The 27565-nt window shown below is 35.1% G+C and overlaps 1 protein-coding gene across 1 annotated transcript; it reads left to right on the top strand.

Annotated features, from left to right (window-relative positions):
- The first annotated feature begins 519 nt into the window (after positions 1–519).
- On the top strand, positions 520–26903 carry LOC128548803 (uncharacterized). Its single transcript, XM_053524286.1, has 4 exons — positions 520–818; positions 18076–18200; positions 18369–20099; positions 26857–26903. The coding sequence occupies exons 1-4, from the start codon at positions 520–522 to the stop codon at positions 26901–26903; spliced, it is 2202 nt and encodes a 733-aa protein (XP_053380261.1).
- The last annotated feature ends 662 nt before the right edge of the window (positions 26904–27565 follow it).

Below are 27565 nucleotides of genomic sequence, written 5' to 3'. Positions count from 1 at the left end.
ATATTTTAACGTTTTGGATACTATTTTCCTGCTTCTGTGACAATATTTTGAATAGTCCAGCTTGGCTGCCATACAAATAGCTCTTGTTGACAAATGTACAAGTTGGGGCACATGCCGTGCTCTACAGTCTTATTCCAGTTAAAAACAGGTGGTGATCTGATCTTCTCACACCAACACACAACATTTATTATGACTGAAATATTTAGATGCTGTTTCATTGAGATATATTTCTTTTTAGGCAGCCAGAAATTGATAACATCAATGATAGGTGGTGCAACATCTCCCTTTTCACATGTTAGAAGAAAGGGCATCAATATTTACACTGAACGTACCAAAGGTTTTGATAAATATCGATTACCTTTTCTGAATGAGATAAGTGAGAGACTTGCAAAAGATGGTCTGAAAAAAACTGAAATTGTAGGGGCGGCAGACTTCGAGTGACGCTGACGTAAGTGTGAGCTTTTAAGCAACAGTGCTAGAGATGCCAGTAGCCCATCTCTGTTACGTAATCTTGATAGGATGGAGTCGGCATACAAGAAGGTCAAGGCAAAAGCACTGGTGGTGCAAAATGCAAGAAATACTCAGAAGCATATACTGGCTGACACAATTGAAAAGGAAGAATTATGTCCGTATATGACTGAAATTTGGAAGAGCCAAGATGCTGTTGTGAAAGCACTGCAGAGAGTAGAAGCAAAGTCAAAGAAGCAAGAGTCATCATCATCTAGTGAAAGTGATGGTGAATGTGGTGTGACTGCAGATGAAATGGAAGAAGCAGTAAGGGTTGTGAAAAGGAAAAGAGACATTTATGACTTTGACGAGTAAGATCAATAGCAACAGATATCTATTCAGTGAGGAAGTGGAGTAGAGATAGATATGACTGACACTAGCAAATTTGAATGAATGTTGTAATTAATTTCAAAGTTTACATAATCAAAATCATGTAGTTCTTTTAGAAATAACTGTATAATAATAATAATGATAATGAAAGTAGAATATTTCTTAATCATCAGTTTTATGAACTGAGATAATGATATTATTTAAGTTGCTATTTTAGTTTCACAAAATCCAAGGAGGTATCTGTCTATATAAAACTTGCTCATAGGCTTCAAGTGATTAACAGTATCAATTTAGCTAAACAAGCATGGTGATATTTGATTGTTTGCACTTTCATGTTTCTAACATGAAACTGTTCAGTTTGAACAAATTCTATTATTGGCATTTTTTACACAAAACTGCATCATAATTATGTCTTTCAAAACTGCAAATTGTAACATGTTGACAGTAAGAATTTTTATAAATACGATATCAGCTGACTGAGTCTGCCTTTTTAAAATTGAGACTTGAAAGAGGATTTTTTAAGTAAATGCTATTAAAAAAATTAGTTTGAAGAAGGCATTTAAAAGCTCAATAAACTCTGAGGCTGTTTGTGCAATTTCTGTTGTTCTAAAATATAAATCCATATACACCTGCAACATTTTCAGTCACATACAGTTGTACTACCTGCTTGAAAAGCATTTAAACATGTCTTTTAAAATACAATCTGAAAAATATTTTTTATTAAAATGTTGATAACTTACCTTTTTTGTCTGTTCTTGATATTGTCGGAAAAAAACCGATACTGAACACAGCGACGATAAACATACTGTATTCTAGCAACAATTTGTCCGTGTGCCTGTCAAATGTTTCAGTTGCACTATAATCAAGCTGTAAATATAATCTAATATACTGATTTAAACAATTTTAATGGACATGAAGAACGATAGGATGATATTTCTACAAAGCATTAATTCCTCATCAAAAAAAGGATCTGCACAACTATCTATTTGTACATATTTAAATGTTGACAGATAATACTATTTGCATTTTTTGTTCATGGAAAGCCCTCATTGTATTTTGTGGTTTATAGCCAGTGTATTTTTTCACTTCTAGTGGAAATTGTCAATAATATCTGTGTGTAACAATACCTTGTAATTCTAAAAACTGTTTTATGGTTCCCACAATTTTACCTGCACTATATTTAAAGGAAAAAAGGAGAGGACCTGGTGATGCATGTCAACTACTACCAAAACACTCTTTGTTATGTGGATTTCTATCTGTTAAATAGTTTATTGTTTTTAGTATTAAATGATAAAATAAATCTCTCATCTTCTTAATCTGTTTTATATTGGAAAGTTTTGTAACCCCAATTATTGAGACCAAACTAGAACAATCAGATAAACAAAATAACCCCACTAAAACTAGTGGCAAGTCAGTTGTTCAGTTTTGTGACTTGGCAAAAAAGATAAATTATTCAATTTACTGTATTGAATAGCAGTAGATGACTTCTTATTGTCTGGAATATTACATATCTTATGGAAGTAACCTTGTGATGCAACATTTTTAGCTCACCTGTCACATAGTGACAAGGTGAGCTTTTGTTATCACCCTTCGTCAGTCGACCTTCCGTTCGTCCGTGCGTCCGTCAACCATTTCTTGTCTGCGCGATAGTGGTTTCATTTATGATTTTATTTTAACCAAACTTGCACACAACTTGTATCACCATAAGATCACGGTTCCTTTCTTGAACTGGCCAGATCCCATTATGGGTCCAGAGTTATGGCCCCTGAAAGGGTCAAAATTAGCTGTTTTGACCTTGTCTGCACAATAGCAGCTTTATTTGTGATTGATTTTTACCAAACTGGCACTGAACTTGTATTACTATAAGATCTCGATTCCTTTCTTGAACTGGCAAGATTCCTTTATGGGTTCCAGAGTTATTGCCCCTGAAAGGGCCAGAATTAGCTATTTTGACCTTGTCTGTACAATAGCAGCTTCATTTATGATTTTATTTTAACCAAACTTACATAAAACTTGTATCACCATAAGATCTCGATTCCTTTCTTGAACTGGCGAGATTCCATTATGGGTTCCAGAGTGATGGTCCCTGAAAGGGCCAGAATTAGCTTTTTTGACCTTGTCTGCACAATAGCAGCTTCATTTATGATATGAATTTAATCAATCTTGCACAAAACTTGTGTCACCATAAGATCTCGGTTCTTTTCTTGAACCGGCCAGATCCCTAAATGGGTTCCAGAGTTATGGCCCCTGAAAGGGCCAAAATTAGCTATTTTGACCTTGTGGGCACAATAGCAGCTTCATTTATGATTTGATTTTCACCAGACTTGCACACAACTTGTATCACCACAAGATCTTGCTTTCTTTCTTCAACTGGCCAGATTCCATCATGGGTTCTAGAGTTATGGCCCCTGAAAGGTCCAAAATTTGCTATTTTGGCTTTTGCAGCCATATAGAGACTTCATTTATGGTTTTATTTGATATAAACTTCCAAAATGTCTTCAACAACAATAAATCTTGGATTCCATGACAAATCAGATCCAGTCATAGGTTCCAGAGTTATTCTATATCTGATTACCTCCCCTGATTGTAATCAAAATGGATTTATATCAGTAAGTTCTTACAGGAAATTTCATTATTGTTATTAGTTGGACTGAGACAATCAGGGTAGATAACTACGGACTGATTTTATGTCAAATTACCTCCCTTTATTTCAAATTAAAATTGTTATATCTCCATAACTAATGAAGATACTGATCTGAAATTTCATTTATGTCAACAGATTTATTTGGCAGATCCTTCTTTTGTCCACTAACAATTCCCTTTTACGTTACTATAAATAGCTTATTTTTTGTAACTTTTTTATTATTGGCCGTAGGGAAAACACGAGACCAGTTTTCTGTGGTACAACATGGATGATACCTCCAAGTTTTAGGTGTATTTTAACATAATTATCTATACCTTGTATGTTTTTTTTCTTTTTGGTTAAATTTCTTCCCTTTATTGTTCCTGTCCTTTGGACTTAGATATTTTTTCTGAGGACCTTCTTGTCCTCAAGTGCAATGATAACAGGTGAGAGATATAGGGCCATCATGGCCCTCGTGTTTTTGTGGTCAACAAATATAATGATAATAATAAAATGATACTGAAATAATATTGTGAACAAAAATTATTTTGTTAGTCATGTTAATCATATTATGCCCACAATGCAGAAAGAAAAAGGTGCATTTCAGTTGTTACATCGCAGTTCTGATTTACAGTTACCAAAAGTTGCCTTCATTGACATATTTATAGCACACTAAAAGTTGGCATAACTAGTTCTCTATCCGCATTTTTTTCAATTCTCAATTTCCCCAAAACAATCCCCTAGGACAAACTGTTTCCAGACCGCTCCCCGCTCCCAACGCGTTCCCTGGACAAGACTCATAATGGAATGCATTTTTCCAGAAAGGACCACCACAGCATAATTACTGAAGGCATTTTTAATCCCTTCCCCCTTCCCCCCACCTTCAGACAGACCCTCCTGAACAATACTATGAAACGCATTTTTGCCCCTGACAGACCTACCTGGACAAGACTATGAAAGGCATTTTAGCCTGAAAATGCCCTCTTTGACAAACAATTTCCAGAACCCCTTGAACAGACACCCCAACCCCCTCCACTTAGACAAGACTATGGAAGCCATTTTTACCCTAAAGTCCACCTAGAATAAACCTTTTCTGGACATTTCACTTTAAAAACGCCCCCCCCCCCCCCCACACCCTCACCCCATCCTCCCCTCAAGACAAAAATGAGGAAGGAATTTTTGCCCGAAAACACCCCTTGGACATAGCGTTTCTAGGACCCCTTAAACAAGACTGAGAGGCATTTTTTACTAAAAGACCCCCTTGGACAGACCCCCCCCCACCCCTTGACAAGATGGAAGGCATTTCTGGCCTAAAAGACCCCCTTGGACAAACTGTTTTCCAGACACCCTCTTAAACAGACCACTCTTGACAAGACTATGCGAGGCTATGGAAGGAATTTTTGCCCAAAAAGACCCCTTAGACAAACTGTTTCCAGAACCCCGCTTGGACAGACCCCACTTGACAAGACTATGGAAGGCATTTTTGCCCAAAAAGACCACCTTAGACAAACTGTTTCCAGAACCCCGCTTGGACAGACCCCCCCCCCCCCCCCCCCATTGACAGGACTATGGAAGGCATTTTTGCCCAAAAAGACCCCCTTGGACAAACTCTTTCGAGAACCCCCCTTGGACAGACCCCCCTGGACAGGACTATGGAAGGCATTTTTGCCCCAAAAGACCCCCATTGGACAAACTCTTTCGAGAACCCCCCTTGGACAGACCCCCCTGGACAGGACTATGGAAGGCATTTTGGCCCCAAAAGACCCCCTTGGACAAACTCTTTCGAGAACCCCCCTTGGACAGACCCTTCTGGACAGGACATTTTTGCCCAAAAAGACCCTCTTGGACAAACTGTTTCCAGAAACCCCTTGGACAGACCCCCCTGGACAGGACTATGGAAGGCATTTTGGCCCGAAAAGACCCCCGTGGACAAACCGTTTCCAGAACCCCCCCCCCCCCCCGGACAGACCCCCCTGGACAACTGTCAGGAAATGCCCCCCTTGGACAAAAAAAAGGTGCCTTCCATGGGGGGGGGTCAGATATTATCTGGAATAGCCCATTTTTGCACTTTATTTCGCATAATGGTAGGATAAAAGTTAATAGATTATGGCATGATAAATAGAATAACAGGTTACTGTCTTTGGAGCCTCGCTCCTTCCAGGACCATATCTAGCCTCGTCTGTGAAACCCTTTCTCAAAAGACAGTAACCTGTTATTCTCTATATCTCGTATTGTACAGTACAATGTTATATAACCTTTTTATTCTATATCTATTTTATCTTACTATAATAATAGTTTAAATTAACAATGTTTCACTGAATATTGTATTCCTGCCTTTTCTAGTTTTTCCCAGCTTGGTATGAGTGCAAATATATATTATACAGAACAATGTTAGACCTTAAATAATCTTTTTATTCTATATTTATTTCACTTTATACGTAATATACGTAATTCATTGAATGTTGTTTTTTCTGCGTATCATCATTAAAAAAGTTTATGGTGCAACCTCCCTACAACAGCCATTTGGCAATTTGGGTGGTAATAATACTTGGCTGAGATATTATATGCCAACAAACATTGTCAGCAAGTTTGGTGAAGATCGGATGAAAACTGTTCGACTTAAAAGAGCAGACAAGGCTAAATTTCCCGTTTTTCGAGTAATTCAATGACTATAATCAAAGAGTGCCTGGTACAATTTGGCTGGTTATCGAAATTGGTCGCGAGGTAATGCCCACAAACATTGTTAGCAAGTTTGGTGACGATCCGACCAAAACTGAATTTTAGAGCAGGCATGTTTTGGATGCTTACCGCCCGTCCGTTGCCATTCATAATCTTCTCCATTTTGTTTCTTAACCGTTAAATAAAAACTGCTGACGTAGCTATTCAGACAGTCAGGGCTGATACCGATTTCTAGGTTTCGTCCGGAATGGCTTCTTTAAGCGACTTTTCAAATATTCCAACATCTGATGACCCTCTTTACTGTATTTTTAAGTTTTTGATTATTAACGAACGTTATAATATCTAAATAAGATAGCATTGTTATCCCTTGAATCATTTTTGTGTGTTGTAAACAAAAAAAAGCTCAAATTAAATCCAGATTTCAAGACGCATAATCAAACCCTGTACATAGAGCGCCTATATCCGATTCACATTTGGAACATTTTCACGCGTTTCGGGCTTTATCGTATGTTCAACATGGGACTGTTGAACCGTCCAAATACAGAAAATACAGGATTTTTTGTACGCGCGAGCGTCCAAATACAGAAAATACAGGATTTTTGTACGCACGTGCATTCAAATACCGTAATATATTATACGGTCACGTGTTGCAAAGGAACGTTCGCGACTGGATAGATAAAATAGGTATAGAATAAAACTGAATATTTGCATGCAGTGAATGCATCTCTTCGGAAATTGTAATTACAGGTTGTGTCCCTACTATCCTTAGCTGACCTCTTAACTGTTCAGTTGAACTTTTAATGTGTGTTTGGTTTAATTAAGCTGATGTTCAATTTATGGAAGAGTAATGAAATGAGGATATTCATTGTGGGACCTCTAACTCATTGTCAGGGTGTTGGCATTTTAGATTGTTGATATTTTTCTTGCACAAAAAATAATGGTGCATCGTGTTTATTTATTTCTAAATGATATATTTAACGCTAAAAGATGCTCTTGAGCCTGTTTCTTAAAACTGTAGGATTTTTTTTCAACTACTTAGATCAATATAAAAACAATCTTACAAAAATATTCAGTATTTGTATAACCTAAACTCCAAAATTTATTTATCGCTTCCCTGCATCATACTATCCCAGATCCTAGAATAGAGATAGCATTATTTTATAAATTGAAAGCTGTTGTCCGTTAGTATTGATTAATTATTAATCTTCACCAATATTTTCGGGCGTTTTCTTTATTTTACACCATATTTGTAACGGCATGTTCTAATCTCTGGCCTGGCCTGGCCCGATGAGCTCAATTTTCGACTGGACCGGGCCAGGTCAGGCCAGGCGAGGCCAGATTTTATTATACATAGAGAAATGAATGGCATAAAATCTAAATATACAATTACAATAGCAGGCAGTATTAACCTGCATTGTTTATCTGCTGCATGTCAACCAGTCCTCTGGAAAATCATTAATTAGCCGTCATTCATCTTATTTGAAATACAGATTTTCACTGAAAAAAATGGTGTAACTAAATGATAACTACCCATTTTTTTCTGTAATCAAATTATTTAAAGTCAACTTTAACGCTTGGTTTTAAAACTAATGGCTAATTTCATTGATAAGTTTACCTGCTGCAATATAACTGAATATTTACATCTCTTTGGGAATTGTAATTACAGGTTGTGTCCCTACTCTCCTTAGTTGACCTTTTAACTGTTCAGTTGAACTTTTAATGTGTTTGGTTTAGTTAAGCTGATGTTCAATTTATGGAAGAGTAATGATAATAATATTCATTAATTGTGTGACCTCTAACTCATTTTCAGGGTGTTGGCATTTTAGATTACTGATATTTTTCTTGCACAAAAAATAATGGTGCATAGTGTTTATGTTATTTCTAAGTGATATATTTCATGCTAAAAGATGCTCTTGAGCCTGTTTCACAAAACTTTGTAGGATTTTTTTCCCACATACTTAGATCAATATAAAAACAATCTTACAAAAATATTCAGTATGTGTATAACCTAAACTACAAAATTTATATATCGCTTCCCCGCACCATACTATTCCAGGTTCTAGAACGGAGGTAGCATTATTTTAGAAATTGAAAGTTGTTGTCCGTTCGTATTGACAGGTGCCACTCTTTATTTTACATCATATTTGTAACCTGAAAATATCTAAATTGACCAAAATAACATGCAAAGTTTACCAATGGCACAGTGGCGTAGTGATAAGTTTTCCGACTTTCACACATGTTACCGTGGGTTCAAATTCAATTCAGATTGTTTTCATTAAATCGATATAATGTCATTTCATTGATACTGGTTTAATTCTTACAACATTTTATGGTAATAACTTGTATGTAGAAGAATGTCAAATACTTGTGTATTTCTTTCAATAAATGAACAATAAATCACGATAAGTGATAATTTTCCTGCATTCTAAGTTTACAGAGGAAATTAAAAAAAAATGATAATGAAAATGGTCAAACAGGTGTTTTGAACTTACAGTCCCGAGATTGGTAGGTGAACGTTTTGTCAGCACAACTTTATCTGCATGTACGACCTGGCAGTAATGAAATGTTTATTTGGTTTTCAATATTTATATTTTTACTGCATCGCGATATTTTGGCAAAACAATGTCATGTTCACAATATTCAATCACAAATAAAAATCTCACGTATTTTTCTGTGAAATGTTTACCACATATGCACTACCGGAAGCACAACATATGATTTTAAGCAGAGCCCATTTGGGAATACATATATTGGATCCCCTCCCGTGTAAATATTGACCTGACCGATTGCTCCCTTTTCTGTAGATACTGAGCTGAATAATCTTTGCCTTTGTTGTAAGTACTTAGATGACCAATACTCCCTGTGCTGTAAATGCAGAACTGACCGATCGCTCGAAGTGTTGTAAATACAGAGTTGACTATCCGTTGCCTGTGCTGTAAATAGACCTTTATCACGGACACGGACATGGAAATGTAAACGTACATGTACTCTGTACTTCAGTCAAATTTGAGGGGCCATCTCAAAACTTTTACCAGTTCAAGTTGATATTGAAGATAAATTAAGGGCTTAGACTAGTGCAAAAGGAAGCTATTTCACATTTTCACTTTTTTTCTATTAAAATGTGCATATTAGATTTAGGAATTAAAACCTTCTCTCAAAGGGCTTGGTATGGAACTGATGACGTCAATTATATGTGAAATACTGTATAACGCTAAAAAAACATGTGTTATTTTTTTTTGCTATAAAATCAAAACAATAAATAAATAAATAAATAAAATAAAATAAAAAAAAAATAATAAACAATATCCACAATGGATAAACTTTCCATTATTTACATGGGCATGTGGAAGGAAGAGCTACCTCTATCACATAACAATTTGTAAAGTATACCGCTTGGGAAATGCTGAGTATTTTTCGAAGATCTGACATCTTGTCAGAGGAAGCTAAATATCTTACCAAAATGAGTTTCTATGCATTTCATTGTTCTTTTAACAACAGCACTTTGGAGATACCATAACTATATTGACAATTTGTTTATTGAATATTAATAAGAGACGAGAGTATAGTCCCTACAGATTCGTAAAATAATTAGTTCTACACAGGTCGGCGGTTTGAAGTATTATGGACAAGTGAAATATAATTCGACATTTTGAATACATGCTAATGTACTCTACTTATCGTGTGTCGCTTTCCCCGTAGTTTGCTAGCTAGAGCGATGTCCACCAAGCGATGTTTCATGCATTACCATTTAATGAAACATACACTCTAGAAGTTTTATAAACTACACTGCTCAAAATCACAAACTTTTAAGAATTCATCGAAGCAACCAACTTTTCATTCTATTTACCATTGATTTCAATGAAACGGTCGAAATTTCAAATACTGTATATTCTTTCAACATAATACAGAATTACATAATTTTGATAAACGTTCACATAAGTGAATTATTTGAAAGGAAAATGTCGACGGTCTTAATACTTGAATTTTACAGATGTTGATAAAATACATAGATAATCTTACACAAGTGAGATTTCTTTACTGAATTTATTCAACTATTTAATTAACATAATAAAACGCGAGGCTCGTGACGAGCATTTTATCTTAAAAGAAATAAGGCAAGTGTTTCTTCCTCGTTCTTATAATTAACAAAATATCTATTATAAATCATAACATTTTAGAAACCAGTCACGAACTTCAGTCCAGCCATGTATCGTGGCTTTCATCTGTTTAGTTTATAGGAAAACAGTACAGTTACTACATTTGCACTATGGACTATGCACTTTTTATAAAATCTTGTTGCGTTATTAGTGATAAAGTCATAGTTATAAAATGGTACCAATACCTCAATTTTCATTTTACCCCTTTCCTTGCACTCCAATAATTTAAGCCATTTTTATATAATTACATATTAAAATGCAATAATTAATGAAACTATGTTTATCCCAGTAAATGCATGTCGTACAAGAATTCAGACATAGTGCCGTTATAGAAAATACCTGGTTATTGATTACTAGCTTGGGGTAAGGTGGTTCTGGTCAACAACTTTTCAGATTGGCAAGTTTTCACGATAAGTAGTCTATAGCAAATTTATTTGGAGACCTAGCTTTGGTAGTGTTTGAGGCGCTAGAGTCAATGGCAATATCACTATTGCTAAAACATTTTTTTAAAAAATGTGTCTCTCAATGAATTTATATTAGAGTGAAACCTTGCCCACAGGTAGCTTCAAGAAAAACCAAGGCTCGAATTGTGTTTGCAGCCAGAAGTTCATTACTAAATGTGCTGTTCTTGAAAAACTCCACTGTGTGCAGTGATCTAAGAATACATTTTTACATTTAGGAATTTTGGAGAGTTGTGGTTAAAATCCCGATCGGAACTTTGCTTTGTTTTGGCAGTGTTGATGGCCTTAGGGGAAATGCTGCAAAGGTCAAAATATCACACTAAAAATAGATAAAAAAATCATTCAATAATCGGATCGTCAAGCAGAGCAGATGGTGTCCAGTCTATAGCTTAAGTTCGAATTGATAAATTGTCACCAAACTCTGTTTATAACAAGCTTCTGTAGAAGTTAGTGGGACCGCCTAAGTCAATGTCAATGTCGCCAATAACCCTAACTCTAGAACAGAATAGAAGGTTTTTCAATCAAGAAGATTATTCAATTAAAATGACTTGAACACGGTATAACATAATTATGGTGTGAAAAAAAATTCAGTTCAATAACTCGCAGTTAGATTGAAATATCACCACGAAGCTTACTAGGATAGAAAGACTTGGATTATATTTGGGGCCGCTCGAAGTAATTTCAACTACATGGTTAATACAAATAGATGAAAAACAGTTTTCGGCCAACAACTTCCGCTTGGAATGACATATTATCCATCAAATATGGTATATAATATGCTTATAACAAGTGAATGAAGTATTGCCATGCAATACAAAGTCCCCTACTGGAAGGCACCTAATTTTCTCTACTGCAGTATAACATAATGAACTGATATCTGTCAATGATGTATAAACAATATTGTACTATATATACAATATGTTATAACAAAACACTTGGATTAAAATTTATATATATAAAAACCTACAGTTGTTTTCATATTGAATTTTTTGGCTGATTATAAAAATGTTATCATGTAAGTTATTTATAGTAACAACAAAGGGAAATTAATCTTTAAAAAAAAAATCTATATAATATAAGTCCACAAGAAACTCTTTACCAGGTAGAGATAGGTCATAATACACCTAAAAAATGGATGTAACATGCATGCTGTACCACAGAAAAGTGGTCTCGATTTTTCTCTACCGCCAGTAATAAAAAAGTTACAATAAAATCTATTTATAGTAAAACATAGGGACGTAATTCTAAAAACAAGGGTGCCTCATGGTGGTGAACATTTGGTCCACGTTACATCAAAATCCCTCCATGCATGAAGAAGAAATGTTCCGTACAAAGTCATTCTTGAATTTGACCTTTGACCTCTAAATATGACCTTGACCTTAGACCTAGGGACCTGGTTCTTGCGCATGACATGTTGTCTCATCCAGGGGAATATTTGTGCCAACTGATATCTAAATCCTGCTTTGCATGACAAAGTTATAGACCGGACAGGAAAAAAATCCTCTTGACCTTTGATCTCAAAGTGTGACCTTGACCTTTAAGCTAGGGTACTGGGTGTTGCGCATGACACGTCGTCTTATCATGGGAAACATTTATGCCAAGTAATATTGTAATCCCTTGATGGATGACAGAGTTCTGGATCGGACAGGGAAAAACCTTATTGACCTTTGACCTCCAATTGTGACCTTGACCTTTGAGCTAAGGGTCTGGCCTTTGCGCATGACATGTTGCCTCATCATGGGGAACATTTGTGCCAAGTAATATTAAAATCCCTTCATGGATGGCAGAGTTATGGACGGGACAGGAAAAAAACTCTGTTGACCTTTGACCCCCAATTGTGACCTTGACCTTTGAGCTAGGGGTCTGGGATTTGCGCATGACACGTCGTCTCATCATGGGGAACACTTGTGCTAAGTGATATTAAAATCCCTTAATTAATGTCAGAGTTATGGACCGGACACGAAACAGACCCTGTTCATGCTATGTTAACATTTGACTGCTAAGTGTGACCTTGACCTTTGAGCTAGGGGTCTTACAGTTGTGCATGACACATCGTCTTATTATGAGGTACATTTGTGTTAAGTAATATTAAAATCCCTTCATAGATGGGAGAGTTATGGACCGGACAGGAAAAAAGCCTTGTTGACCTTTGACCTCCAATTGTGACCTTGACCTTTAAGCTAGGGTTCCAGGTTTTGCGCATGACACGTCGACTCCTCATTGGGAACATTTGTGCCGAGTAATATTAAAATCTCTTCATGGATGGGAGAGTTATGGACCGGACAGGAAAAAAGCCCTGTTGACCTTTGACCTCCAATTGTGACCTTGACCTTTGAGTTAGGGGTCCGGAATTTGCGCATGACACATCAACTCATCATGGGGAACATTTATACCAAGTAATACTAAAATCCCTTCAAGGATGGGAGAGTTGTGGACCGGACAGGAAAAAAGCCTTGTTGACCTTTGACCTCCAATTGTGACCTTGACCTTTGAGCTAGGGGTCCAGGTTTTGCGCATGACACGTCATCGCATCATGGGGAACATTTGTGCCAAGTAATATTAAAATCCCTTCATGGATGACAGAGTTATGGACCGGACACGAAATTGCGGACGGACGGACGGACGTTCTAACGAAACGGTCTTTATGTGACTCCCCCATTGTTCTCTCTATTGTTCTAACAGTCACATAAAAAGAAAAATAGTCACATAAACAGAACGGAATGAATGACATCAAAGAGAAAGTACCGTTATGCAGTCACTTAACCATCATTTCGCGGGCACGGACAGACGGACGGACGGACGGAATGACGGAAAAGTGCATTCCTATAGTCCCCGAAACTGGTTTTCAACCAGTAGGGGACTAATAAAGACCCAATTTGTGACTTTATATGCGACGCCGCTGTTTATTGAAACTGACGTGTTTCGAATTTTATATGAGAAATCCCCCAGTACATAGTACGTCACTCTACATTTTCATTTACAACTCCGTGTCCGTTGTAAAGGTCTAATACTAACATGACCGATAGCTTTTGTAAATACACGGGTATGAAACGTTGCCTGCAGCACAAAATGTGCCGCACTGAAATAAAGGCATCGCGCTTCCGACGGCGCAGGCATTGCGCAGGATGTTTACAAAAGTAACGAGCACGGTGAGTAAAATTGAATGTTTTTGGTTATTGTCATTTTACAGTACAAACTTTACAGTAAAATAACACCTTATCACTTTAAGTTTTCTTACGATACCAGTAGCATTTTCGCAAATCTTTAAAAAAATACCGAAGAGAACTATATACATTTCCCAGGAAATTTAGAACAATGTATAAGACAACGTTTGATACAAAATGAACAATGAAATAAGGCTAAAATAGCAGATTTTATCACTAATCCGATGAAACCCTTGTTTTTCAAAGTCGAAAATTTAGCTAACAATTATGCTACAGTAGTAACTAGTTAGCGCGAATATTAATATTCTTGCAAATTTAGAGTACATGTAAATTGAATCCTGATAGTACGTGACTGAAACACGGGAAATGTTTAAATAATCAAATATGTACAGTCGAGCTTAAAAAAACATCAAAGTTGATAATTTTAGTACACACACGACATCGTTTCTTGAGTCAGAACACGCGTCATGTGGTCGAAAATTTTACATTTACATAATATCCAAATATTATGATAACATTGTAAATGTAAAATTTTCGACTACATGACGCGTGATGTTCTGACTCAAGAAACGATGTCGTGTGTGTACTAAAATCATCAACTTTAAGTTTGTTTTTAAGCTCGACTGTGCATATTTTGTTGTTGTTGTTGTTGTTGTTTTATTTTTTAATCCACTGAGAACTATTTTGGTAGCAATCAAATGATTTTTTTAAGATTAGGTAAGATGACTTTCATGTCATGAATTGCATTTACTGGCAGTAATTACGACTTTGTAAATCATCAGGATTACATCAAATAAAACACAAAATGTACAAATTACTGAAATGTTTGTTGTTAGTTAGTTTTCCATCAAACAATGTCTATCATTCTTTAAACTGTCCTGAAAATTTCACAGTATCATCTTCGGACGACGGTAGTTTTAGTATTAAAGCGGAAAGACTACTGGGAGAGTTAGAAAATTTGTTAAGTGTATGCCTCGGGAACGTTGTGCCTAACTTCATCATTTAGACTCAGGTTCTCGTCTAAACGTCTGGATAAGTCGAACCATCTGATTTGCATTCGGCCATATTTAAACTTCGCGGTGATGAACTTTTTAAGAAAGATATATCTTCCTATACTTAATATATACGTCATATCACTTCATATTATTGAAATCGCGACAACAATCGCTGTTAAGAATTCTTCTGAAAGAAAGGAAATATATCGGTATATACCCCCTCCCCCCTTCAGTCAGTCTTTATTGCATTTTTAGACTTTTTTTAATTCTTGAGGACCATGTGTAGATATCTACGCAACTGCGTCTTTTTTGCGTATAGGTAGCTACGCGCCTGGTGGACATATACTTAACACTTTGGTGGCATTTCAAGGAAATGTTTTGTATTGTCATGTTCCACAGTGTTTACCCGTCAGTTAAAAAGTCTCTTTGAAGATACGTGTTCCCTACTTTACTTGTTTTTTTTCTGTTCTCTATTTATTTCCTTTGTTTATTAGTATTTATCAAAATAGGGGTAGTAATTCTTTTCATAAAGGTCAATGTATATTCGACAGCTTAGAAATAGAGGATATTTGTTTGTTTTGAGTGAATATGGAATATATCTCACTGAAAAGTGAGAAAATTTCAAATATTTTCACGAGCGCGTATTTTATTTATTTTATGCTTAATTACGTTGGAATGTGCATTTTGCAATAAATTTTAATCTCAGCGCGGGAAACAGACGCGTGTAAACAGGCATGACGTCAGACGTCAGACGTGTTGTGACGTTAGAAAGACGCACACAACATAAAGCTTAAGTTCCATTTTTTTAGTTGCATCACGTTATGAAATTTTCATTAAGTAAATTAAAAGTAATTTGAATATAGAAATTTACTATAAGTAACAAAGTGCGACTACAATTATCATCCTGTCTTAAGCAAATGATTTAAGGTGGTTCGCGGGTTTCCTACGAAAATTTCGAAGCATGAGATATAAGACTAATATTACGTCTGTATGTACTAACATATCCTGTCTTTCATTTTGAGAAAAAAAGAAAATTGTTCTGACTTCACATTTCTTTGAGGAGCGCCACCTAGCGGCATATGGATTTTTCAAGGGAAATCGCCGTTTTTCCTGTGATAATCGCATTAAAATTAATTTTATTACATTTTTTCAAACTCAGGAATATAGCTAAATTCAACGTTATTGTTTACATGTTGCGTTTTGTAAATTATTTCATTTGGAAAATGCTTAAATAAAGAGATATCCGAAGTAGGGGTGGAGAAAAATAGCGAAAATATTCGATGTATTTCATGTCCGTTTAGCCGAAATAAAATATAACGGAACGGTCAAAGTTCTTGATTTTCAAATATATTCTTCTTTAATCATTTCTGAACAAGAAAATAAAATAAAAATGGGAGATCTTCACGGCAGATTTTTTTTTGTAAATTTACTTTTTATTTGTTTTGGTAATCTAAATACTGTGACGTTGATACGTCATTTATGGTGTTAACGTCACACAAACGTTTTGTTCATTATGTCCTTTAAAGATAAAATTTTGTACAGGATGATGAAAGCACGTAAAAATGAAATACTTTTACTAAGTAGATTCACATTATTTACAGTGTTAAGTAATTTACAGTCTAAGTATATTATCTAGCAATATACTTCAATGTTAGTTAAACGGTTTCCTTAAAGACGCTAATTATTTTGTTGATATTGTTATGTAAAATGTAATTTACTAACGATTACTAGCCACGGACACCCTTGCCGTTTCTGTCAGGGTATTAAAATTTCAGGCCGTCTCAAATTCTTTTAGACTGTCTGCAAGAACAGAGTATACATTCACATGGATGTCTGAATACTGGCGTCGTAATTAGCATTGTGTGCAACCAATACGCATCTGCTAATTTGTTTTATCCATTTTTGAAACAGTTTTAGAGCTAACTTAATGCATGTAGACTTCACTGCAATCAATTTATGGTACATTTTTAAGCTGTGCATCTCCAACGCAATGATCTCAGTAACTCATCAAGGAATATATCCAGTCGGTGGTTGCTTGTAGACTTCACTATAATCATTTTGATATGCAAATGTTAAAAATAATCAACAGAAAAATCTGACATGGCGCATCAAAACGCATCAATGTAAAATCCTCATTCGATGCTTGCATATGGCAACATCTGTTCACTTTTCGCTCAGTGTCACGGCCATTTTTAGCGATGTTGCTTATTGCAGTCTGCCAGAGCTGGAGCGGTCTTCTGCGCATGTCCTGAAGGGATTATCAATCGGAGAGCAAGGCAAAAAATACGCAAATTATTGTACGACAGCATGCATTTAGTGTATAAAATGTATAATATACTGACAAAAGGTTAGAGTTAGTATTACAATGGTCACAAAATATGTACATTAAAGATAATTTTCATACAAATTGCTGGAATCCGGTATATACCGGAGTCTGTAATTTATACAGGCATTCTTGAAATATCCGAATTTATTCGCATCTGCGTCAAAATGCACTTTAAACTAAATACCAGTAAATACTTTGTTTTCAGCATTCTGGATAAAACATTTCAAAGTATATATAAATGGTGGTTTTATTTATTTTTTAGTTCTATCCGTCTTTTAAAATTTTTGAAACACCAAAAGAAATGCACTAGATGAAATCATAGTGGTTACTTTTTTTTTACATTACATTCAGCACTGGAATACCATACTTCGGTTTTGGAATAGAACCTTAGCCGCCGACATTATAATCGAAACTTTTTGTATGAACAACAGTGAACCATTTCGAAAGTGCGTTTCCTTGAAAACATCTGACCGAAACAGCGGGTCTGAACAATGAACGCATGCCTCTAAACTTTTCGCAAGCAGCCTCAGTTAAACCACTCTTCTTCCATCTTTCCATCCTAAAATATCGTCTGCTTCGACTGTATATGTTTTATATTATTTTCTGAATGTTTTGAAGCGAAATGAGTAGGATTTTTATTTTTGTTATGTCGTTTTGAAGCAGGTTTACCCTCAATACGGTCTTGTATTGTGCATTCACGTTGACCTTATAAATCTCATGCACTAAGCGGCACCAAGCTGAGCTTTATTCAACAAACCGTTTCAAGTTCACACCTATCTCATTTATCCATCATCTGCTTAGGATTCCATATATAATATATTTGACATGAATAGCCGAGTTGGATTAAAATCGGACTATATTGCTTACGACAGAATGAACTCAATTCTGGACAGCGATGATTACGTGCCAGACTTACCTCTTGATCGGACGTCAATGGATACACAGTTTAATCCTTACGGTATACAATTATTGGATATGTGCAAAGCGACAGGATTAAGGATATGTAACGGTAGGCTAGAGCCTAAAGGTGAATAAACATATTGTGGCTATAAGGGAAGCACAGTTATAGATTACCTTCTTTGTGAGCAATGCAATTTTAAATACATTCAATCATTTAAAATTTCAGACTTCAACATCTTTTCAGACCATGCAATTCTGGAATTTAAGGTCGTAATAAACTGTAAAAGCACAGAAAATGATAAAGGGAATTCATTTCAATATACAAAATGGTTCGCTAATAAACGAGATGAATTCAGACGAAGGCTGATAACAAGATTGCCAGAATTAAACCTTTTGTTGAGTGATTCGGAGGCTGTTGCTACCGATAGAAATACAGTCGATAGCACGGGTAACAGATCTGTAGGGATAATAAATGAAGAAGCCAAACCTTTGTTCTATAAGGAAGTTAGGTCAAATAACGTTAAAGTTCAATTTGACAATAATGATATATTGAAACGTTCCGAGCGGTTTGATGAAACCTGTCGTGTAAAAAAGAATGAGTATTTGGAAGCTCTACGATTGTTCAACGATGTGAAAACTGATGAAAATCGATATCAATTAATGATTAAAAAGAAACAGTATAAAGCCTGTATAAAAGACAAACGCAGAAAACATAAAATTGTAAGAATGAGGGAAATTGAGGCACTTAAGTCGAAAAAAACACGAGACTTTTGGAAATTTTTCTCAAAGAAAAATAATAAACGAGGAGATAATATCTCATTGAATGATTTCTATGAATATTTTAATAATTTATCTGATGAGATTAACGTTACAACTGATGGCGAAAGTGAAGATTTTTGTCGAAATGGTATTTCAGTCGATGATCCCGTCTTTGCAGAGCTAGATTCTGTCATTACTATGGAGGAAGTTCGGCAAGCTATTAAGTCTTTAAAGCGAGGTAAAGCAGGCGGAAATGACGGCATGATTAACGAATACTTTATTGAGACAGGCGATATAATCGGTTCACATTTGAGAGATCTGTTTAATATTGTTTTGTCCTCTGGCCATTTCCCTTCAGCATGGATGGAAGGATTAATTATACCGGTTTTTAAAAAAGGCGACGACAGCAATGTACAGAATTATCGAGGAATAACGTTAGTCAGTTCTATCTCAAAAATGTTTACCTCAATTTTAAATAAGAGGATGTCAGACTGGAGTAGGGAAAATAATATAATATCAGATTCTCAGTTTGGTTTTAAGAAAGGATTATCGACTACAGATGCAATATTTTGCTTACACAGTGTAATAAGTCACATGTTAAATAACGGAAAACGCTTTTACTCTACCTTTATTGACATGCGTAAATGCTTTGATAGCGTGTACAGAAACGCACTATGGTTTAAGATGTCCAAATTGGGTGTTGGTGGTAAAATGCTGACAATAATCAGATCAATGTATGAACACGTGAAATGTAGAATACGCCATGGTAAGGAATTTTCAGACTTTATAGAAATCGCAGTAGGTTTAAAACAGGGTGAAATATGTTCCCCTCTGTTGTGGTCAATGTTCATTGAGGACTTGGAATTATACCTGGGAACAAGACCTGGTAGTGGCTTAAATTTTGATGATTTAACGTTAATATTATTCTTATATGCCGATGACATGGTGTTGTTCTCAGATACAGTACAGGGATTACAGCAAAGTCTAGAAGATTTACACGTGTACTGCGACCGTTGGGGTCTTTCTGTTAATATAGACAAAACTAAAGTTATGGTCTTCAGGAAACGTGGTCCGGTGAGAGAAAATGAAAAGTGGACATACAATGGTTCACAGCTGGAAGTAGTCAATAATTTTAATTATCTGGGAGTAGTATTTGACTCTCATGGCAAGTTTAGCTTTAATATACAAATGCTAGTTGGTAAGGCGCTGAAAGCTATGAACTGCTTATTAATAAATACGAAAGACTTTGATTTTACACCAAGAATAATGTGTAACTTATTTGATTCATTTGTATCATCAATATTAAGTTATTCAGCTGAGGTTTGGGGATATACCAGAAATAAGGACATTGGAAGAGTTCATTTAAAATTTAGCAAGAGACTATTAAATGTCAAGGCAACATCGTGCAATGCAGCCATATATGGAGAACTAGGTCGCTATCCATTATATGTAAACCGATTTGTAAGAATTATCAAGTACTGGTTTAAAACTATTTACTCGGACAATTGTGTTGTAAGTAAAGCGTATTCCTTGTTATTGAGCGATTTGAGTAATAACAAATTTAACTGTTGTGCCAATATTAAGAAGTTGTTATATGAAAACGGATTTGGTTATGTATGGGAAACGCCTTCAGCTGTAAATCCAAATCAGTTCATATCACTATTTAAGCAAAGACTTATTGATACTTTCAAACAAAATTGGAGAAGTGAATTACGAGACAATCAAGTGTTGTATGTATACAATCACTTAAAGTGTGACTTTAAATACGCCGACTATCTCAGCATTATAAGTAATAAACTGTATAGAGCGATAATCACTAAGTTTAGAATTTCCGCGCACTGTTTGAGAATTGAGACAGGTCGATATGGCCAGAATAGAATAGACAGGAGAGAAAGAAATTGTGAAGTGTGTCAATCAAGAGACATTGAAGATGAATTTCATATGATCTGTTTATGCCCGGGCTACCGAATAATAAGGAAACGATATATCGATAAATACTTTTACGAAAGACCAAATATGTTTAAACTAACTCAGTTGCTGTCAAGTTCAAATGAAAAAACTCTAAATAAACTAGCATGTTTCATAAACTGTGCATTGAAAATAAGACGTAATGTATTGGGATAATGCTGACTATTATATACACATGTTTATAAATGTATATGTCAAAAGTTAATATCTAGCTAGAAATCCAACTGTGTACATTTTACCATAGCCCGCACTTTTTCTTACGAATTTTTACTTCGTAATGCAATTTATATATGTCTATAACTTCCGTTTAGTCTATATAGATCTTAGTAATGTGCGCGTCAAATATGATAGCTATAGTATATATTTTGAATAAGACTTTATATGCTTATTGCCACATATATTTGAGCTATTCCGTCTTTACTATTTTATGTACTGTGTACATGTTTTCTCTTTACAGAATACTAGTTTATATCAACATGTTACTTATACCTTCTTATTTCATAATGATTAAGTGTTACTTAATATGGACTATGTATTGTTGACCTTGTATTTGATTGTATCATGTTTTATGGACGAGGAGCATAATGCTCAAGTCTAAAATAAAATTTCTGTTCTGTTCTGTTCTGTTCTTTAATAAATAAAACACATTGATTTTATTTATTGAAAATATTTAATAAAGGTTTGAAAACAAAACAAAAACAACACATATTTATGTTTTTGCCACCGTTCAAAATATTCCTTTTTGTTAAGAATGTATTTCATTTTTGTCTGGAAAGCAGTTTCACCACATTCGTATCTTGTAAACAGCAGATTCGTCGTAAACTAGTCACTTGAAATATTGAAATCAGGAATGTCGTTCAGTTTTACGAACTTAAACATTTCATACAAAAGGTAAAATGAGTCGCGCCATGAAAAAACCAACATAGTGGTTTTGCGACCAGCATGGATCAGCAAGCTAACAGTTTCTCTGGAAAGCGAACAGCATGGACCCTGTCGAGACTGCATCAAATACGCAGCCTGGTCTGGATCCATGCTGGTCGCAAAGCCCCTATGTTGGTTAACACATGGCGCGGCTCAAATGTAAATTTGCAAATCACTGCTTTTATTATATTTTCTTGTCGGGGAATAATTAAAGAAACCTATCTTTGAAAATTAAGAATTTTGACAGCTCCGCGGCTAAACAGGTAAGACTTTTTCTACCCTCCCTCCACCACTTTACTAACCCTTGAATAAGGAGCCAGATACTCGAGTTATGCAAGATTAAACATTTTCATAAGAAAACTCAACCACTTATACCATATTCAGTAGTTATAGTACATGTTTTAGCGCGACATATTTATCTTCACAAGTGCCCTTTCAAAACCAGTCTGGATAGCTTGGTGTCCGCGGGACATGTTCCGTGTATTGTACCGTCAAATAGCGGCTTTGATCAACAGGGCGGCACACTGTGTGGGTGCATCAACCCAGAATGACCCTGATTAAGAACTGACCGGATTTTGCAATCAATTACTGTTTTATGATACTTCAATTGGGAACAGTAGATGAAAATTTGTTGTTTTTAGCACGTCGACGGTGAAGCTCCATTAAAGAAGATATGATTGAAAACGGTCAATTAAACGGTAATTATTTTAAAAGGTTGTAATCATTTAAAATGTAGATTGATTGTCACACATTTTCGATGCGCTCATTAGCCCTTTAAATATAAAATATTGAAGGTTTGCCCTTTGCCGATCGCAAACCAACCCATGAAAATTGACCAGACTCAAAATATTTTATATCGACTTTATCTACAAGATTTATTTTATTTCTTTAAGGATATCATTTATAAAAATAATAAGATAAACGTTTAAGCTTTAGAATGATACCAAATTCATTAAAATCGACCAATGTCTTGATTTATGATTACGAAGTCGCACTTTCCAAAAGCACATTCATGACGCGCCGATGCAGAAGTCGCCGCCATCTTGAAAATTTGAAAACGTACATCGGTATGAAAATAACCGATAACTTAGCGATTAAGTTATAAAAACTGATCGAGATTTAAATTAATAAACTAAAAATGCAAGGCCCTAGTTTAGTTTTCGTAAATAATTTGTCAAAATTATTTTATAAGGCCGAAATTTAAGATGGAAGTGCAAGGCCGCATGCGTCAATCAAGCCGAAATTTTGAGTTATTACTCGCAATAAACCATAGGTATTCACATTTATGTTTATATTACTGAATACTATGACGCGACGTCATAAGTTGGAGCTAAGTCATTTTTGGCCATACTTTCTATTAAAGAAGTTTCACTATCACTATTTATGAAACAATATACATCTTATGTAATATATCTTCTGAAACTAGAAACCAAGCTCTATTTCATTTTATAGCTATAAGTTAATCTAAATAAGCTTTTAACGATTTCTGTGGGCCTAAAATGACCTAACACAAAGAAATGCTGCTGTAGAGGGGTAAAGAGAAATTCCATGCATCTACAATAAAACAGACAGATGAAAAACAAAAACATGTCTGACGCTCATAAAATTTCCGTGAAATGAGCGTCTGCTATAAGCTACTGACGTCATACACGTAAAATAAAACAACGTAATCAGAAACACGTCAGATACACTTAAAAAGTTCAGACATGGATGTGTAGAGATTCAGTAGAAATACGACTTGTGGATTTAAGAAAAGTTTTTAATTCATACTTAATTCGTTTGTTTTAAAACAAAAATCTATAATATTTCACACAGGAAATATTATTTTGGTACTTATTCGGAATATGTATATATCTGACGTTTTACTTATATGTCAGAAATGTACATATAAATTTTTCATGTCTAGTACAAATGTCCCACGCTACTTGTAAAGACTAAGTATAACTGAAACAAACTTAAAGTTTTAACTTGATTAAATTTACAGGTAACAAAGTTGCGTTGTTTTTGTAAACAAAATTAAAATATTATTTCTTCCAGCTATTGATAATTGTATGTTTTAAAAAAAAATCATTCAGTGTATCACAAAGTTATTACGTTTTTTCCGTGTCCAAGTAAAATGTCCCATAGCGTACGTTTGTTTACGCTGACGTTACGATAGTTTCTTTAAAGGCGCTGCTGACACACCGACTCTTTTATTTTTCGGAAGGGCAGAATTCTGTCAGATCACTTTACTTTAATAAGAAATCAAACAAATACAACTTATAAAATGTATTCCAGATACATGTTAATAAATATATTAAGTTCATGAAATGCCAGAATTCCGAGAAGTTCGGATCCTACGTGTTAGAAAATGACGAAACAGACGGTTGGAGAGCTAACTGGAAGTCCGGAACAAACGTTTTCAAAAGCAAATAGTCAAATACTATGAGAATTCCACCACTACCGCTAAAATAAAAAAAATAATCAAAGAACATTTTGCGCTCATGCCTTTGTCGTCTGTAGTCTTTTATAATAGAAATTTCTTCAAGAACGCACGTGTTAGTTATTGTTAAATATCCCGAAGATGACCATCCTATAATTTTAGAAATACTTAAGAATCTTGAATTGTAAAGATATGTCCAGAATTATAATGATCCTGTCATTTGATCTACAAAAATATTGTACATGTATATGTTGTTTTAAAAATATTTATACTCGTTGACATTTATACATGATGTGCATTATGATACTAAGGAACAATTTACAAACTTTTAAGCTCGGAAAATATTTTAGTGTAAAAACATGAAAAAAAAAATAGAAATAAAAAACGAAAGAATTATGTTTTCTTGTTGTTATAATAAAAACATTCATGGAAAACAGAACTCATGTAATATCAACATAATATGATTTATAGAACAAGTAAATGCTCGAGTTATTTCCAAGCGTCATATGTAAGAAAACGACGTTTTTTCTGGCGTTACGCTTTTTAGCTCCAACTTATGACGTCGCGTCTGTATGATTAGATGGAAAAACAGATTCATAGTCATATGTATCGCAGAAACTTCCGAGCAACGGGGGAATGATAAAAAATAGTGTCAGACGATCTTATCTAGCAAATTTCACAGCATGTACCTTTTACATCGCATTCTACTTTCGTTTTCGCATGCCCAAAAACACTAGCAAAATATAACTTTTCGTGTCGATTTGTCGTCTAAATCTTACTGGCAACGAAGAACAATGGGTTTAATCAGAGATATAGGTACAAAGTCATTGATTACATGTAGATTTGACGAATTGTCTATGCTCTTAACGCAAATCAGTGGTACTTCATGAGGGTAACAGAATAAGAATGTTTGAAAGTATGAATCATCAGCGTCATCTTTAAACAAAAGAAAGGAAAGCACTTTCACAACATGGTAGGCATTACCTAAAGAATAATACAAAATATCTATCCCATATCTGAGATATGAGAATAGAGGGTATATTGTCATTATATGAATATCGGTCCATAGACACTTTTAGTCTTATCAATAAGTAGGGTATGCTTTGTCTCACAATGGTCAGTTCTATTAGGATGATTGTCTGTGGTCAATACAGGATGCAAGGTTATTAGTAGGCTGAAGGTCAAAGTCACAGTAAACTGAAAACTGAAAACGAAGTCTACTCAGTAACACATGAACGCTTTGGCCTAGAGCTGTCATTGAATTATTCTCATAGGGTGATTGCCTGTTGTCAGTAGATGAACCCTTATTTTTTTGTGATTCAGTAGGTCAAAGTTCAAGGTAAAAGAGACATCGACACTGAAACAAGTTTCTGCTCAATAACTAAAGAATACTTTAGCATACAGGAGTCCAACTTCATAGGATCATTGTCTGTGATCAGTTGATGAACCCTATTACATTGAGGTTCAGTAGGTCAATGGTCAAGGTTACAGTGACCTTGAGACTAAAAATCATTTCCCCGCAGTAAGTAAAAAAGGCTTCAGCAAACAGTTCTCAAACTCCATAGTATGATTATCTGTGGTCAGTAGATGGCGCATCTTGCTTAAGGGGATAAAGTTTCAAGGTCACAATGACATTGAGACTTGGAGGGGTAAATTTACTCAATATTTACTCAATTAGTAGAGAATGCTTGGTCTGCTGATTTTAAACATCAAAGGATGATTGCCTTTGGTCAGTATTTGACCCAAATAATTTTGATGGTCAGTAGAGTTCTTGTTTCTAATACATTTTTATTTCTATTTCACTTCACATTTGGCAAAAATTTTCAGATGGTCGAGCCAGCTGTTCTTCTGTCGGCTTATGGTAACCCTTAACATGCTAGACAGGATTGATTCTGCCTGAGCGACCAGTGTAGATCATGATCAGCAAGCACATCCATGCTGTCTGATTAATATTTTACTGTTCACCTTTCTGTCGGTATCGTTTTGGTAAACACCGCTTTTTACAGTAAATGGAACTATTAAAATTTAAAGATGGACAAGTAAACTACAAAAAGTAAGCAGGATAAAGGTTAAGAATAAGCACTTCATTGTTGTTGTTTTTTTTTTCTGAAGATAATTCTGGAGATAATTGTTAGTATTCACAAAAAAGTATTTGTGCATATTACTTATGGTCAACTTATTTGCTAATTCTTGTTCAGTAGACCAAATTTTTCCAAATGATACCGAAAAAAACATGGGGTCACCAGCCATCAAAATGTTACCCTTTTGTGGATCTGATATTTATATACGTTCTTGATATCATAGAATGAATTATTGATATTTATAAAAGAAACAATTTCTTATCATGTCAGGAAGTTCGCCCTAAAGAAATTATGACAACCAACGAGACATTGTATCTACAGTGTTCACAAATCTGTCTTCAAAACACTGGATTCAATGCACAGTCCGGTAATACAGACAATAGGCTTCATCTGGAGCTGAATGGACGGAAAACTGGCTCTGAAAAAGCTTGATGTTGTTAGTTTTTGTTTGCTACTCGCGAACACTGTCTTGTCATGTTGATAACATGTATTCTTCTTTCTTTTGTCAGATTACTAGATGTATAGGTTAGTCTCTCATCATGTTTACATTTTCTGTATTGTAGGTAACAAGTTAGATGCAGGTGTTAGATATATAGGTGAAGCTAAATGACCATTTAGTTATACTTTTTTCTGTGTTACTGGTAACAAAATGGATACAGTTTTGAGAGAGACGCAGCATGACACAAAAAAATGTTGTTCTCTTTGCCATTGCTATACTTTTCACATTAAAGGTATACAGCTCTCCCCAGCATTTTTATGTTGGAAAACTGTTTGAAACTATAAGAACTCTATTGTCAAGTACATGAGAAATTAGAATTAAAGCTTAGCTATAGTTGTCAACTGTATCAATGTTACGAATTTGAAGTTACATTTCTTAAACGGTGTATGTATCAGTCATTATTCAGTTATGAATTGAACAATTTTGCATAACATTTCAATTTAGGGGGCCCTTTATACCTGAATGGTAAAGGTCATTGACTTTAAAGCACTTGCCTACAGCCCTGTATGTTGGAAGCAAGGCATGGCTTGTAAAACATTTGTCATGTGAGAAAGCAGCAGGTCGGTGTTTCTACCTGTAACTGTAAGGGCAGATTCATGCAGCTGGCTTATGGAAGGCCACACTTTATACTTCAGGGCCAATCTCTGCCTGAAATCAAGGAAGAAAACGTACGTACTTGCTGAAATAATGTCTTCATTCGCTATCAAAAGCTGAAAAGCCATCAGACAACCTAAAATTGTGTAAGTGTGTTTATGTATGAGTGCATGGAGGGA

The sequence above is a fragment of the Mercenaria mercenaria genome, chromosome 15, assembly GCF_021730395.1.
Source record: "Mercenaria mercenaria strain notata chromosome 15, MADL_Memer_1, whole genome shotgun sequence".
NCBI lineage: Eukaryota > Metazoa > Mollusca > Bivalvia > Venerida > Veneridae > Mercenaria > Mercenaria mercenaria.
Note: the sequence above shows the minus strand (reverse complement) of the source record. Positions and strands in the feature narration are given on the sequence as shown.